The 17,335-nt window shown below is 39.8% G+C and overlaps 2 protein-coding genes across 2 annotated transcripts; both read right to left on the reverse strand.

Moving 5' to 3' along the window:
- Positions 1-6,620: 6,620 nt before the first annotated feature.
- LOC311267980 (transmembrane protein 238) lies at positions 6,621-8,821 on the reverse strand. The gene is made up of 2 exons (XM_084371257.1): positions 8,149-8,821; positions 6,621-7,046 (listed from the first exon to the last, which is right to left on the reverse strand). The coding sequence occupies exon 1, from the start codon at positions 8,651-8,653 to the stop codon at positions 8,162-8,164; it is 492 nt and encodes a 163-aa protein (XP_084227383.1). The 5' UTR covers positions 8,654-8,821; the 3' UTR covers positions 6,621-7,046; positions 8,149-8,161.
- Positions 8,822-16,505: 7,684 nt separating this feature from the next.
- On the reverse strand, positions 16,506-17,132 carry LOC311267936 (phosphoinositide-interacting protein-like). Its single transcript, XM_084371207.1, has one exon. It carries the CDS (start codon positions 17,128-17,130, stop codon positions 16,744-16,746), a length of 387 nt encoding a protein of 128 aa, XP_084227333.1. The 5' UTR covers positions 17,131-17,132; the 3' UTR covers positions 16,506-16,743.
- Positions 17,133-17,335: the final 203 nt, after the last annotated feature.

The raw sequence follows: 17,335 nt of genomic DNA on the forward strand, positions 1-17,335 counted from the left end.
AACGCCAGATATGTTAAACTTCAAAACCTCCAAATTTCAACTTTCAGTTAAAATATGTGACGCTGGTGATGCTATGGTAAATATAGTTGTTATTCACCAATGGGTTAATGTTTATTTTGTAATGTTGATGATTCAATTTAGATTTGACACATTTTGTTGTTAATTTTTATACACACACAAATAAATATACACGTTTGATAGATTTGAACCAAAACAGACTTTAATGCATCTCTTCATTCACAATCGTGAGGTAAGGGTAAGGGGCGGGAACATCTGGTGAGGCAACCAGGAAATACTCCGAAGGCTAGACCGTCCCATTTACCAACGGTGGACGAGGCCTTCAAAGACCTGTCCGAAGGACCCGGCCCTCGTGGACCGCGAAGGCTAGGCCACTGAAGGCTGCAGCCCCTGAATTTGGACACAGCCCATGATTGGGACGGTCTAGCCTTCGCAGCATCGTGGTTGCGTCACCTGATGTTCCCGCCCCTTACCCGTACGTCACGATTTCTGCCGCCCATGCCCGCGAAAGTGACGATCTATGATCTACACCCATGGATATAATACATCCATGTCTACACCACTTGATGTCGCCATTTTCGTTCTTTCTTTCTTCTTTTTCGGGCGCGCAAAGGATCTTGGGATATGGGTGCATCCTCCAAAAAGAGGGAAAAGAAGGCTGCATTTGTGGGGTGCATTTGGAGGAGCCTTCGAATTGGGACAGCCTTTGCACGGCGTTGTGACGTAATTGGCCTTCAAATGCGCCCTTCGAAGGCTGCAGACCCCATGTGCAACCCCAAGAGTAGAGGAGGAATGGAGGTGCTGAGTTTCGAAACATTGAACAATACCTTTAAAGTGAAATGGTTATTAAATGTGATCAAAGAGAATGACAACATCTGGAGCACCTTACCTAAACATGTATTTAATGATGTTGGTGGAATCAAATTCTTACTGAAATGCAATTATAAGATTGAAAAGTTACCTATCAAACTATCTAACTTTCACAAACAAGCTTTACTTGCCTGGAAACTGATATATAAACATAACTTTTCACCAACCAACCTGTATATCTGGAATAATGAGAGCATTCTGTACAAAAACAAGTCTCTGTTTTATCAAAAATGGTTTGACCATGGTATTATTTTAGTAAGTCAACTTCTTAATAATGAAGGACACTTGCTGCGTTATGATGAATTTCTCTCTAAGTTCCAGTTACCAGTATCACCAAGAGAATATGCTATTATTTTTGATGCTATACCAAGAGGCATACTGCACCTCCTCAGAGGCTCAACAGTCTCCAACGAGGTCTTAGTTAACAGTGCCATCTTCATTGATATGATAGATATTTCAAAGAAACAATGCTCCAATAAATTTATTAGAAATTGCTTACAAACTGTAACTTTGCCAGCAGGACAGTTCTACTGGAACTCTTTTTACGATAACATAAACTGGAGCAAAGCTTGGCTGGTGGGTGAAAGGTTCTGTATTGGTAACAAAGTAAAAGAAGTGTCTTTCAAAATAATGCATAATTTTTATCCAGCAAAAAAGACTCTGGAAAGATTCAAAATTGATATGGATTTTTTTTGTGTTTTTTGTGGACAAGAAATCGAAACAATACAGCACCTTTTCTATAAATGCATGTACTCTCAAACATTCTGGATTGACATTCAACACTTCATAAGAAGAATAACTGGACAAGTGATCACTCTACAAGAAAAGGACATTTTTACTTTTTTTGAAAACAACAAGTTGGACAAAGACACAACATTCTTTATACAACTGGTAGTACTTATGGCCAAATTTCATATCCACAAAAAAAAATGGACAGAATCAAAACCCAGCCTGGATCATTTCACACAAGAAATTCTCCAATATGCAACTACAATAAAAGACATTAAAAATAAAAAAGCTATGAAAACGAACTGTATTTTTGAAAGATTTAACATAGCCCCTCTTTAAGAACTTTTTACTAGGTAAATGGATTCTTCCAAATCTGGCAATGTCTATTTGTATTTATTTATTTATTTAATTTTTATATGTAATGTCATTATTTGTATTGTCATTGTCATTTTTGTTTCCTTTACATTATCCCCCTGTCTGCTTTGTCCACCTTTATCTCTCTGTATAATACATAATAAAAAAAAAAAAAAAAAAAAAAAAAAAAAAAAAAAAAAAAGGCTGCAGACCCTGAATTTGGACACAGCCTGTGATTAGTGATGTTCTCTCTGGGCAGTTGTAAATATGTCCAGGAAACGGGATAACAAGACAAAATGAGATTCATGTGTTTTTGTTGTTGTTTTACAAATAAAAAAACCCAGAGGAAAATCAACAATATACCAGGGTTTCATGTAAACTGTTAGAAGAGATAATAATAATAATTTAAATAAAACAATTAAGCATTATTATCTTGTACATATGTGGCTCAGGCCTATGATCAGGCGCCTTCCTTTGTTGGTTTTCTGGGCGTGTACAACTGGCAGGAGGCTCCAGGGTAGACCCAGAACACACTTAGGCCTACTTGTGAACTCCTTGGTGCGGAGAGGGATTTTGTACTTCAGTTACAAAACAAGCAGAGTATTGAATTGATACAGGGATCCTTAAATAGTTTACACAGGCTTTGTGCTAGCCTGTCAAACAATACATAGACTTGTTCATCAAGGTTTATTTTAGGGGTTGGATTGGATGATTTGCCTATACTCGTGTCATAAAACGTTTTATGTATAATACATTTATTATTTAAATTAAGATGAAAAAATATGTATATCCAATTATTGTTTTTGTTTTGAATGGCAAAGATAAAAAAAAACCAAAAAAAAAAAAAAACAGCACAGACCAAACCATTGGATTTGACTGGAAAACCTCTCAGTCCGCCTGGTGTATTCAGGACACCCCCCTGAGTGTCATAAAAATTACTCCACTCACACCAGGACATTGTCTTGAGGACATCATAGGACTCTAAGACCAAATGGCAGAATGAATCCATCTGATGAACTGTCATCAGTTTCATGTCTTCAGACATGGCCCAGAGTTCACAAAGAAGTGTGACCTGTTCTCACAGGACAACAGGACCTCGGACCCCAGCGTGCACACCACACTACAGCCCTTCTCATCCAAAAGACGCAGGCTCTACTTTTGAAAATGTAGTGTGTTTATCTTAATTAATTTCACTGTGCCTGTTAAAGACATCAATGTATCAATACATGGATGTATGTAATGCTTATAAATTGCCAATCATAACTTTTCAAACCTGGATTAACAATGTGTATCATGCATTTCTTAATATGTGATATCTTGTTAATTCATCGATGTGATATTTGGTATCATTGAGGAGCTGAAAGTGCCACCTTGTCAAATCTGTAAACCTCAACCTCTTAACAGACATTGATAATGATTCATCTCGACTGGATCTCGACGAAGCATGCTTGCAAACAGAACTTTCCAGCAGAAGCTTGCTAAACCTCTGTTTCCTGACCCGGCAAAAGTCATGACTGCAGAAATTGAAAATCGCCAAGAACACCTTCCCAAAGAGGGTGCATGAAACGGAGAAAGGAGAGAGAGAGAGATGCAGGACCCCACGGCAAAGGCTGACTGAAGGATTGATGCAATGCCTCTTCCCCTTTTATCCTCATCAGACGCAACGTCTCCTCAACATCCTGAGTCCGCCACTGCATATGAACAACAAGCATGCATTTGGGGGGGTTTACTGACACTGGGGGGAATTACCATCCCATGTTTGTATACGTATAACATATGTTGGGTTATTAGATAGATACCAGCCACCCGGATACACCTCAATTTTTCATCAAGATCTATGCATTATTCCATGAGAAATCAAGGAAAATGTTGAATATCCCCAATAAATAAGCATCTTATAAAGACTTATAAGGGCCTTATTACCTGTTAACTAACACTTATTTCATGAAACATTACAAATGTACCAGGTGGTATCAGTATTACTAAATTACTGGTAATTCTAATTAATAAAATTTTGTCTATGAATTTCATGAAACTCATCTCCATCTCCAGTTCAGCTATTTTTTTCCCTTCTTGTGATGCCAGTGTAGTATTATAATGTCACTTTGTACATCTGTCACATTTGATGTCATATTATTTTGATCAGTATCAGCTGTACATTTTCCACCTCTAGAAAATAATCAAATAAGTTGACATGGTAAATTTGTTTTCTCCCTTCATTAATGAAAGTAGTTGAGTGGACTTGCTTGTACAATTGATAATGAAGGCACAAAGTTTCAAAGTAGAGCACAGCCACAGTCACAAGCACAGCAGCATAATAAAGGCAACTGGTTCCAAAGGTTAAACACCGAAGCTTGTTATCAACATGGGTGGGAACAAGGAAGCCTGCTGCCAACTACACCTCTTTTTTTCCACAACAGTATTCTGTTCACCAAAACGTACTTAGTCTTCAGATCACATTTATTTGATTGTAACATGTTGATTACTGCAACAAGTTTAAGTGCCTAGAAGGATCAATGAGTCCCAACTTACCAGTGACATAATATTTTAACAGAAATCCAAATCATTCTGTAGTAAGGTAAGGGTCACAACATACACCTGATTCCACATGAGCCTGATCCAAACTGCTGTTATATCAGCAGAAGCTGCTCCTGTTTTATGAGTTACCTGATGAGTGTTTCTACTTAGAAACTGCTTTTTTATATTTATCTACCCTCACATAAAATAAAAGAAAGCTTGGATGAATTAATTTTCATTTCAGGCCACAAAACAGGATACTACATGGTTTGTAAGGTGGTGTAATGTTTTAATATCCATTATGCATCAGGTGCGCAGACACCCCTGTGTAGTTGTCATTACAAGCTATGATTGATATTAAATGGAGAGCTGACACCTGTGGTCTCACATAACCTCCACTGCATCAATGATTTACTTAATTGTACATATTTTCATCAATAATTCAGTCAAATGAAACTGCAATATGGAAACCTGAGCTTGTGAAGCCAGAGTCATGACCAAAGCTGATTCATTAATGTGGTAAATGTGTTGCTTTGACAATGTATGTAATTAATGTTATAATAAACTTAGCCCTGATCCAGTCTTGAATAGCCACCTTCCACAACCCAGATATTTCTGTCATCCAACAGCACATTAATTTATTATAGAAGAATGCTGAACACAAGAGATGGTGAAAATCTTAGACAACTAGTATACAAAGCGAGAACTAGTTAGTAAATAGTTGCTATTGACACATCCAACAGAAACAGAGCAACATTATCATTAATTTGGAATCATGTCTGTGTCCACCTGATGGATGTAAGTCCAGTATTACTCTCTTTTTGTTCTGTTTTGTTTAGTCTCCTGAGGGAAATATCTGGCTCTTTAGCTGCTAGATGCACATCTATGTTCACCAGCTAGTATTTGTGTATTTCTGTTGTTTGGTGCTGAGTAGGTAGTGCATAGTGGGTTTTACAGCTTTTTCACTGAAAACACCTGCCTGCCCTTTTTTGGGCTGGCAACTTAACAATAAGCTGAAACCTCCATGAAGCAGAGGGGAGCTGCAGATTCAGGTGAGTGTAGGTTCAAGTTGTCACATTGTCATGTGATACATTGTTAGTATATCAATTATAGCCACTTTAAAGGTAAGCCAAAGAAAAGTTTGTTACAGTATTTTAAGCAGAAAGTTACAAAGTTGAAGGAAACGTTTCTTTTGACATTGAGCTACATTCACTCATTCATGATCAATCAATAGTCTGCTCAGATTGTTAAAATAAAGGAAGTACTGTCCTGGCTGATGATGATGTGACCAAATAAGAGCATATGAATATAAAACATTACAGGACCAAGTATGGACCCTTGAGTATCCCAATAAGACATTTGGTGGGGAATAATACACTGTGTGGACAAAGACCAAAAGCTGCAAATTGTGTCAGAAAGTATCCTGTCAAGGAGACACAGGACAGACAATGTTTCATGTGGAGGCCACTTGACACTCTCCACTTCCTAAACATTGTCACAGACCAGGTACACAGCCTCATGGCAACAGCGCTCCCAAATGTATATAGATACCTGCAGACTGATCAGCCAAACACTGACAGGTGAAGTCAATAACATGATCATCTTGTTACAATGCAACGTTCTGCTGGATCTCCAAAGTCAGTTAATCTGATCGGGGGCACATTGTCCTGCCACTGCCATCGGGAAGTGCTGTTGCCAAGAGGGGGTGTACTTGGTCTGCAGTGGTGGTCAGGTAGGTGGTGTGTGTCAAGTGGTATGAATGCCAAGACACAAGGTTTACCATCAGAACATGTTATCGTCAGTGGTTTTAATGTTGTGACTTATCAGTGTACTCAACAGCACAACCAGACACACACAAAGCAGTCATCAGAATTACCATTAAAACAGCCACAGACTTTGTTAAAAATATCTAGTGCAGAATTGCATAGTGGCTACAAGAAATCGAAAATGTTTTCAATGACACTGTTATTATGCAACACATCTTCGAAATGTTTATTTCACTCTTATTCTACAAAAATTGTTTTTGGTACAGTATGACCAATTTCTGCTATCCTAAAATGGGGTCAGGGTTTTGGGGTAGATTAAAACATTCTGCTGCAGTTTGGTCTGAGTCATTTTGGTTATCTGCTAAAGTCTTTTTATATTCGAACATTAAAACTGCCCTGGTTGAGTACACGTGATTTTCTCCTATAAACGATGATAAAAAGATGCCATTCACCTTTCAAACACTGTACATAACCATAGCATTTCCTATGTGACTGGCCTTATTTGTGCAAATGTCATCATTATAATTTGCTGCAAGTTTGTTCTAAAATTGAAAAAGATGTTTAAAACCACTGAAACTTTGTGTACTGATCTCAAAAAGCCTGAATCCAATCTGACTGATTAAAACAAAACCTTTATTTGGAAAATATACATTTGAATAAAGCACTTAATAAAGACACTTCAACAAGATATCATCATCAATTATAAATAATTTCACATTAAACACAAAAACAGTAGAAAAGTTGAGCATGAACTGGAGTCAGCTGAAGACTCTGTGGTGCAGGATCAAGTCTCTGTGGGGTAGACAATGGATGAAGTATTATTATTAAAGTATGTGCACAGATGACTTTTGGTTTTGACTTCCCAAATGCTGGTCAGAAAGTTCTTTCTATGTGTTTTATCAGATAGTTTGCATTAATCTGTGGATGATCAGCTTTTCAAGGAAGTCTCAGGTGAGCCTATTGTTTAAACTGGGCTTGTTTGGTTAATCATTCATCCAGGGATAAGAATTTTTACTGCTGTAGCCACCGGTTTTCCTTTTAGTTCCGCATTTAAACTACATCAAACAAAAAGAAAATGACCTTATTTGAGCATGGAGGATGCCCTCATGAAAACAAGATATTATCCCCGTCCTCCTGTTTTAAGCCATGTAATGAAATAAAGACAATTTATGAAATAGAATCCTGGTAAACCATCTCCAAATGAACAGATTTAACACAGGACTATGATTCTTTACGTGTCCATAACCTCAATTTTAGAAGTGCGTTTAATGTTTCATTATGATCCAACATTAAACACAGACACAATGAACTTGACTTTGTTGATGTGATATTCACCTTAATTGATATGAAATAACAACACCACCAACACTTACAACAGCAATGATTAAAAAAAAAAACATAAACAAGTTTGTTGAGACTGTGTGGCCAATTCATGGACAAGATCAAATTAAACTTGAATTCTAGTCAAACTCTGTAAACATTGTAGTTGGTAAACATTTGTATCTCTAGACCTGGGAGTTTTAGGGTAAAATAACTCAAATGTATTTGTATTTTGTCACCAGAATTAGAACTATTTTGCTCCTTCTGGCAGGAGGAGGCCTTTGAATCGATCATCACTAAAAGGGACATGTGATTCACAAAATGCACATACAAAAAAAATAAAGAAAATATCAAATTCATTCTTTCTTTCTTTCTTTCCCTTTTACAGGCTAGCTATCTGGCATTTGACCTCTTCTTTTGAGACCCTGGCTTGTCGCTGGGATATTTGCGTGCAGAGGAAGATGAATTGGCAAATGTTGAAATAACTTCAGGACATGTGTCTAAAATGCGCATTCTTTCTTTTTAACCTTATGTAAGAAACAGAGTTAGTGTTATTGTGTGAGTGAGGCCTCACCTGTAGACCTACACTATGTAGGTGAAGTCTCTGTTGTTGTGTGTGGCATCTCTACGTCACAGCCCGCCACTGATGACACAGTAGTGTGCGGGGTAGCCTCCCGCGGGGTCATCGTTTCCATGGCAACGGCCACCTGCGCCCGGCCTGTGCGGTTGCTGGACGGTCCTCCGTTCCTGCGGAACGAGTTCCTGATGCCGCTGGACACGCGGCTGGACAGGCGCCTCACCGCGCCGCCGATGCCGCTCAAGGCGCCCTTGTCCTTCTTCAGTAACCCGACATCATCCTCCAGCTCCGCCGGGGGCACCTCGAGGTTCCCAGAGTACCAGAACACCCACCAGATGAGGCTGAGGAAGATGACGATGGCGCCCGCGTAGATGAGCAAGTCATAGAAAAATACATTTGCAAACACCCCGATGAGAAGCACGGCCAGTCCCACTATGTCAAAGGCTACTGCGAGCCAGAAACAGCACACACAGCGGCCCAGACCCCCGTACACCTGCTCCATGTCCACACAGTGTAAGACGGAATAGACGCTGAGGTCTCTGACAATAACCGCTTATTTCCCGGAGCCTTTATGCCGTGCATGCATTGAGCTTCTGAGCGGCTGTAAGGTGAGCCAGGTGAGCGCTCCCCTCTCAGGTCGTCTGCCTGACGCTCACGGAGGAGGGGCGTGGTGCCCGCTGGAGGAGGGGCTGAGCCTCTACCTGGCCGCCAGGGTCGGGTTTGGTATCCTTCTTGGATCAGACTGTTACAGTCAGCGTTCCCCACAGTGTTAGTGCCACACTGTGCAGGTCATTATTCTGAGTTATTGATTTTACTGCGAGGGAGACCTATCTGTGGAAGAAACATGAAAAGTAACCCTCCATTTCACTTGCAGTAAAGCTGATAAAAGAGGTAGGCTATGAATTAAAGCAACATATAGAAATTGGCATTTTATACGATTTGGCGCACCACACAGTTTCTGATTGCAACACCACTGTAGTAAATACAAGAATCTGGCTCCGGAATAAAGCCTTCCTACGTTTCTGTGGGACATAGAGCCTTTTCTGTGCTTTTTTAACCAGGGTGGTGATGTGTGATGGCCAACATAGGTTCTCAGTGATGGTAACTACAAGGAACCTAAAACTGTTCACCTGTCAGTCAGCTTCAATCAGCTTCTTGGTTTTGCTTGTTCTCTGTGCACACAATTGTTGACAGTATTAAAGGGGCGTTATACAACAATTTGTAATAATTATCATGTATTAATCATTTTTCTATTGATTATATGTAATTGGATTGTAATGTGACATGATAAATGAGACCTTCCCCACCTCTTTCTGTTGTCTATACAAGCCTGTGGACAGTTTGTTGAAGTTGTTTTGCTACCTTCAGAGAATGCAGGTACATTCCAGCTGTTTTGGAGCGGTCCGGGGCTAGAATCTGGGTCAATTTGCATATCAACAGAACCATGATTGGTCCTCATGGAAAAAACCTCCAAATGGTAAATGGTCTGCATTTATATAGCGCTTTTCCAGTCCTCTCGGACAGCTCAAAGCGCTTTACAACACATGCCACATTCACCCATTCACACACACATTCATACACTGATGCTGGAGGCTGCCATGCAAGGCGCCAGCTGCTCATCAGGAGCAATTTGGGGTTCAGTATCTTGCTCAAGGATACTTCGACATGTAACTAGGGGGAGCTGGGATTTGAACCAGTGACCTTCCAATTACTAGACGACCCGCTCTACCTCCTGAGCTACAGCCGCCCAAATATGAAATTGTGAGGAACAGAGATGTGTTTCTAGAGGTTTAATTATTGCCAGGAGATGGAATTCAATCCCAAGAGCTTGAACAATGGAAATCACTGTCAGTGTCAAAAATTACGTTTATGATATAATACTATAAGGTCAAGGTCAAGGTCACGTTAGAGCCCGACCGATATATCGGCTGGCCGATATTATCGGCCGATATTAGGCATTTTCCAAACTATCGGTATCGGCATTTATAATGGCCGATAAATGAATATTTAAAAAATAAAATAAGAACGGACGAAACACCCTTCAACCATGTTATAAGTGTTGGCGTTGCATATTTATTCCACCAGAGGACACTCTACAACGTCCCTGTTGGTGGCACTCGTGTTTAGAACGCCACAAACCCGACAACCAGCTGATCCAGCCAGAGTCGGGCAGAGCGAACCAGTTACCCACGACTGAGATCATCGGTGGAGTGTGTTCATGGCAACTGTCACGAGAAATACATTGCTTGAATGACAATTAAAAGAACATCCTCATTAGTTCTCTTAACTCAAATAAGCATGACAAAATTTGTGACTACCATGTCCAGTTTTGCTGCTGCTACATGTAAGCCGAGAGTGAAACTGAATTAGCAAGTAATTTTGATGTTCCTCTGTTCTGTTGTGACAATAAAACAAACAAGTTTATTTTTAAACTGCATTATCATATTATTTCAGTGAGGACTCATAAATAACTACAAATAACTAATGTTACGGAAATCTGTTGTATGTTTTGTTACACGTTTCTGGATTTTATATATATATATATATATATATATATATATATATATATATATATATCAGCTGATATATCGGAATATCGGATTTTTAAATCGCCAAATATTTGTATCGGTATCGGCCTTAAAAATCCTTTATCGGTCGGGCTCTAGGTCACGTCTATTTATAGAGCACCTTATAACAACCTAGGTTGACCAAGGTGCTTTACATAAAATAGATAGCAATAAAATACAATAGTACATTTCAAAAGACAATTTCGGCAATGACACATGCATTCAGCAAACCAAACACTTCATCTCACACAGGTCCAAAAGCCTGGGAGAAAAAATGGGTTTTGAGAGAGGACTTAAAAATCTCCAAAGTCTCTGACAACCAGATATGCTGTGGTAAACTGTTCCACAGCTTAGGGGCCACCACTGCGAATGCACGATCGCCTCTAGTTTTTAGCCTGCTTTTAGGCACATCCAGATTTATTTCATTTGCAGACCTCAGAGCTCTGATTGGTCTGTGAACATGTATGAGTTCCGCTAAGTACACAGGGGCCATACCGTTCAAAAATTTTAAAAACAAACAACAGGATCTTAAAATCAATTCTGAACCGGACGGGAAGCCAGTGCAGAGAGGCCAAAACAGGGGTTATGTGCTCCCGGTTCTTTGTGCCTGTCAAAAGACGAGCAGCAGCGTTCTGCACAAGCTGCAGGCGTCGCAACGAGCGCTGGTCTAAACCTACATACAATGAATTACAATAATCCAACCTCGAAAAAATAAAGGCATGAATAACCTTCTCCAGGTCACTAGGAGAGAGGTAAGGTTTTACCTTGGCCAGAAGTCGCAACTGGAAAAAGGTGCCTTTGACTACAGAGCCAATTTGCTTGTCAAATTTAAACTCACTGTCAAACATGACACCAAGGCTCTTAATGACAGAGCAGTTTTTTAAACCCAGGGATGGGGGCAGAGCATCAACACAATCAGTATAACGTTCATGACGCCCAAACACTGTAACTTCTGTCTTACTGTCATTTAGATTTAGGAAACTGAGACTCATCCATGTCTTGATTTCAGTTATACAAGCAAGTAGAGTTTGTACAGAGTCTTTACAGTTCATTTGTAAAGGGAGATACATCTGAACATCATCAGCATAGCAATGAAAAGACACGTTATGTTTGAATTATATTTATAACATTTATAACAATGACATATATACATTCATACTGTACAGCAAACACATATAATACACATAATCATACTGGTACATTGTGACATTACATGGAAAGAGCAACAAACTAGAAGTTATTTGACAGTACAGTGATGAAATGTAACTAGTTACATTTACTCAATACTGCACTTGAGTATTTTCATTTTCTGCTACTTTACACTTTACCACACTACATTTATTTCATAACTTAAAGTGTTTTTAAGTATTGAATGGCCCTAGATTCCAACAGCAATGTTGGAATATAGGGCTGTTTGGTCAGTAACCATGTCTCTCCTCCTCCTGCTCATGCAGCAAAATAGAAAAGACGGGCCAGAGAACTCCATAAAGAGGCGGTCCTGTCTGATCATGCAGAGAACAGGATCCTCCTGTTTACCAGCAGTGGAATAACAGGGAAAGCTACCAATTCCAGCGCTCCCGGTGACACCTTATACTACCAAACAGGCCAAGTGAAGTACAAAGCTTGAAGAAAGCAAAGAGGCTAAATGAACTGCCTCGAAAAAATGAAAGGAGTCAAGCAAGTGTGGTCATGTAGAAAGAAGGGAGGGGATATTCAGCTGCAAAATGGACAAGAAGTTAGCTAAAACCACAACATGTTTACAGCAGCTTTAAATTACTAGTTTCTTCACAGATTGCATGCTGCCATAGAGCCAAAGTAGGGCCTTTTTAAAAAAAAATAATTTTTTATTGGCAATTATATTGAATTAAATTAATTTTTTTTAAAAAACGGATTCCAATAATCAGAAAAATGCTGAATAAAGGATCCAATAATCTTTTCATTTATTGCCAGAAAAATTACTTTTGGTACTTAAAGTGATAATCTGGAAGATTGCCATGTAAATGATTATCTGTTAAATCACTATCTTTTGCAGAATGAGGTAACACAATGATGATTGAGCCTATGGCACACTGATGAAAGCCCTTGTAATACCAAAGATGTACACTTTGGTGGCAACTTTCACAAGTGGCACACACTTAGTGACGCATTCACCCAGCAGTGGTTGGCCGGTCAGAGAGAGTCGATGGTTCGCAGTTGTTCGCATCTAGGTTCATTTACCTCTTTCCACTTGCTGTAGGAGAGAAGAGCGTTAGTGTTGAAACCATTTCAAATATTCAGTATCGATATGTATCAATATTTCGATACTTTTGACAACACTAATGTAAGTAACATTAGCACAATTTGCTTAAAGAAGCAAAGTTTGCTAAAATTGCTCAATGCAGACAAATCCCCTTGTGATCTATTATTGAATGATTCAGTGTCATATGGTCTGTCTAAACTTTAATGGCACAGGTTGATAGGTGTTTGTATCGAGAGTCTGCAGTTTTTGTAAGCCGAGTGTTGAATATCGAAGTAGAAAACAGGCTTCATTTACAGACTTAAAGTTTGAAAAGCAAATCTGTCGTCTCACTGGACATTTTCTGTTGTATTTGCATCATGCACACAGACAGATGGACATGCTGCAGGTTAGAGTAGGCCAGATCCGTTCATTTGCTGGCCTTTTGCCTGGAGCTGCAGAACAAAGCTGAAGCATGTGTGTGTGTGTGTGTGTGTGTGTGTGTGTGTGTGTGTGTGTGTGTGTGTGTGTGTGTGTGTGTGTGTGTGCGTGTGTGTGAGTGAGTGTGTGAGTTTGGGAGCTCTGCAACCAGCAGCCTGTTGACCTCAGAATAATCAGAGATGGTTATGTCTGTAGCATTCCTCTGCCTCAGTAATCCTGTCCTAAAGGATTTACACAGTCCACTAGCAGCCACAGAAAAGGCTTATGGAGAAGATGACAAATAAATAAATAACAGAGAGCAACAATCATCAAGGGCACAGTGAGACAGATGGGCACCATGGTGGTGGGTCGGAGAAAAAAACAAAACTCCAGAATATGAAATCCTCATCAATTAAAACAGAGGAAATGATCACAGGAGATATAAGGTTTTCCACCAGTATGTCTACAGCGCACCCACTTTAAAACCTGCATGGTTTTTATATGCGGAGGGGTTTGGAGCATCATCCACACCCTTTCCCACAGGGAAGAACTGCCCTGCACTAGTGTGTAAAATATCAAAAGTTAATGACATTACTTTATTGTTTGTTTCAGCACTTACAGTACCTAAATGGTTACTTCAGCGAGTTAGTATTGCCATCACATAAAGTTTGGGGAATCACAATGGAGTGGAATCACAATCGACAAAACGCCTGTGAGAATTTCCAATTGGATTTCAGATTCTGCTCTGATCCAGAGCCATTTACAGATGGGAGGAGAGCTCAGACATTACTTGAGAGATTTATCTTCAGTCCCATATATCAACCTGACTGCAGCAGTGATCAGAGGACGTGACCTTCGTGGATGGGTATTTTTTTACTGTAATGTCTGCTGACTGGAGCTGGAGGGGAAATGCACCTCACTTCATGACTGTAATGTTACAGAAAGGGAGAAGTGCAGTCTTTGGTGAGTCCTGAGTTAAGTGATTGACTTGAATTCAAACACACAGACACACACACTGCAGTTGCTCACTAGTTTACAGCTAATGAACAGTAAAATAATCTGTTTTGGGTGAAACAAAGGAGTGTGGCAAGGAATATGAATAAACACAAATGATCGCATTGCTAAACTCCCTTTGCTAGTGGGGAAAACGCCATTGAACAACCAAAATTGCCAATGTTGTTGGCAATTTGTTAAGTTTAGTCTTGTTTTTCAACTTCCTTCCTCACTCTGTGACTCTCCTGGAAGTTATAGCGACAGGCGACCTAATGAAACATATGGATGTCTCTGGTTTGAACATTGTTGGAAACATTTGGGATAATGTAAATCCATAACTCAACAAAATATATAACAAAGGTCTAATTGTTTTTAGACATTTCAAGTTAGAATTCTTACTTATTATATATTTCAATGCAAGGATTGACCCATGCCTACACTCTGGTCATTCGTCCACATGGCTCTTACATCTGTTCAGACTGCAGTGTACTCTGAGGGTACATGACATTTACCTAGCTGGGACTTTGTACTTTGGTGGGTCTATGACGGCTGATGAGTCTGCAGCTAACAAACTTTGATATGTACTTCAACACGATGCAATTAAGTGAATGACATAATTTCCTACTGATTTACTCAATCCTTTAATATAGTAAAGTACTTCCATATCTGTCTTTTTTTTTTTTTCAATGCTCTATTGTCACACAGAATAATACAAATAAAAGTAGAAGTAGCAGTTCAAAGTGTTTATTTAAGTTATCCAGGGCTATGAATTACAACAACACAAAATATTAAAGTCTTGCCACACTGATCTCCGCATAAATCACTAGAAATCTGGTGGCTCCAAGTTCTGAAATTGGACGTTTAAACATCATTCAATTCTTTTTAGATGCCAGTTTTGGATCTATTAAGATGCAATAATTAATGATAAATAAATAATGGAATGTAAAAACATAAACATCTGAATCAACAGCCACATAAAGCTACATTCTTTTAGCCAAGTTTTGCAGTCACATCACCTTGTGTCATCATTGCTAGTGCTGTGTTTTGATGGAAGATTGCAGAGCAATGTGGAAGTGAGATTGAAACGCCACCATGGAAAAAGTTCTGTCGGGTTGAGGAGGTTTCAGGAAAAAAATGATCAACCCTTTGTCAGAGGATGTCCATATGTCCTGGGGGACATAAAAGTGATCTGCCTTCTCTGCAAACAAATGAATTCAATGCTCTCAACTTTAAAGGAATTTAACCCTAAACTGCATTGTTAGACCAATCACTAATCCTCTGACAGGTTGTTGGCTCCCTACATTGACACTCCATCATCAAAACTTTGAGAATCCCTGTTTTAAGCCAATAAATAAAAGTAAACCTTTTATTTATTGGGTTTATAAAAGGTTTACTTTTTTGAGAACATCTTCTCTATTATTTCTTAGGCAAAAAGAAAAGGCTCTACTTCCTATGGAAACTAACTAAATTCTGGAGCCAGATTCTGGTTAACTTTTACAGAGGAGCAATAGAAAGCATCCTGACTGGAAATATCACAAACTGGCATGGTACATCACAGCCAGGACAGGAAGGCTCTACAGCGGGTGATTTAAACCACCCAGAACATTACTGGCACCATCTACAGAGCATCAGTTACATCAGTGAATTGAGATGTCTGCACAGAGCCCAAAGGATACTAAAAGACAACACCCACCCAGCCACAGTCTGTTCACCCTGCTGCCATCTGACAACAGATACAGAAGTATCTACTGCCATACCACCAGACTACAGTGCAGCTTCTGTCCCCAGGCTGAGACTCCTGAACTCATCATCAACACTCCATTTTATAAAACAGATGTAGCACAAAGCACAAACACACTGTCACAACTGTCTTAGCACATTAAAGGTGATATTAAGGGGACAAAGTGTTTACACAGGACAAGTGCCTTCATATTGGGAGATAAAATATTCACACAATAACACACAGCATTCAACTAGATACATAAAAAATCTAAAACAATTAAAAAAACAAAAACATTAGACAGGTTAGAGCTTGAGTATCTCTAAAATCCAGGCCACTGCCCAAACTGAAAATGGCATCAACTGATTAGTCCACCAGACAGAAAAGGTCTCGACATGAACATTAATTTAGACTGCATACGAAAGTGAAACTATTTGGAAATTCATTTTGATTGTCAGCCATGACAGATTAAAATGAAGTGTGCTTAAAATTGAAGCAGCAGCAGAGGCTGAGATGACTTTAGGTCCCTGGTGTAGGTCAAGCTCCAGGAACAATGGAGCTCGATAGTGTCAAACCTGTATGATCATTTTCTCCGAAACTGTCACACACTCCTGTACTAGTGCTTTGTGCTTTCAAAGCAGATGGTTAATGGGTCCCAGAGGTTCCAGTATTCCCCATCAGTGGTGTTTGTCCTCCACTTGGAGCTCCTTGCTATGGCTGACCTTGATGAGTGCATGGTGCTCCAGGCTCTCTTTGAGCACGGGAATCCAGACCAGGCCAGTGACCAGGAACATCAGACCCGCAGCGAGGAACAGCGGCCCAAGCAGGTAGGGGACATTGCCCACCTGAGTGAAGTAGAGCAGGGACAGGGTGGTGCCTAATACAAACAGCAGTGTGCCGACACTGACAGCCAAAATGGGCTTAAAGAAGGGTAACCAGCCAGATGAAGCCGCATGGCCCTGACAGCCATTCTGGAGAGGGTTGAGCGGTGTGGAGGCTTCAGTGTCCTCCACATCCTGGGAGGAAGGATCCATGGGTGATATGGTGACTGCTGTGGAGACCATGGTCAAACTGAAGGATACTGCTGAGATTAGATGCACCACAAGACAGATCAGGATACAACAACACAATACTGACATTTCTCTAAATATTTCTTATTGTTCACAAAGTCCCATGAAAAGACCCAAGCCATCAATGTGTTAGCCTCCATCTCAATACGGTCTGACATACCTGCTCTGTCTCAGCTCAAAGGCTACTGGCCAATGAAGT

Source organism: Pagrus pagrus (assembly GCF_965226575.1).
Source record: "Pagrus pagrus genome assembly, chromosome: 13".
NCBI classification, from domain to species: domain Eukaryota; kingdom Metazoa; phylum Chordata; class Actinopteri; order Spariformes; family Sparidae; genus Pagrus; species Pagrus pagrus.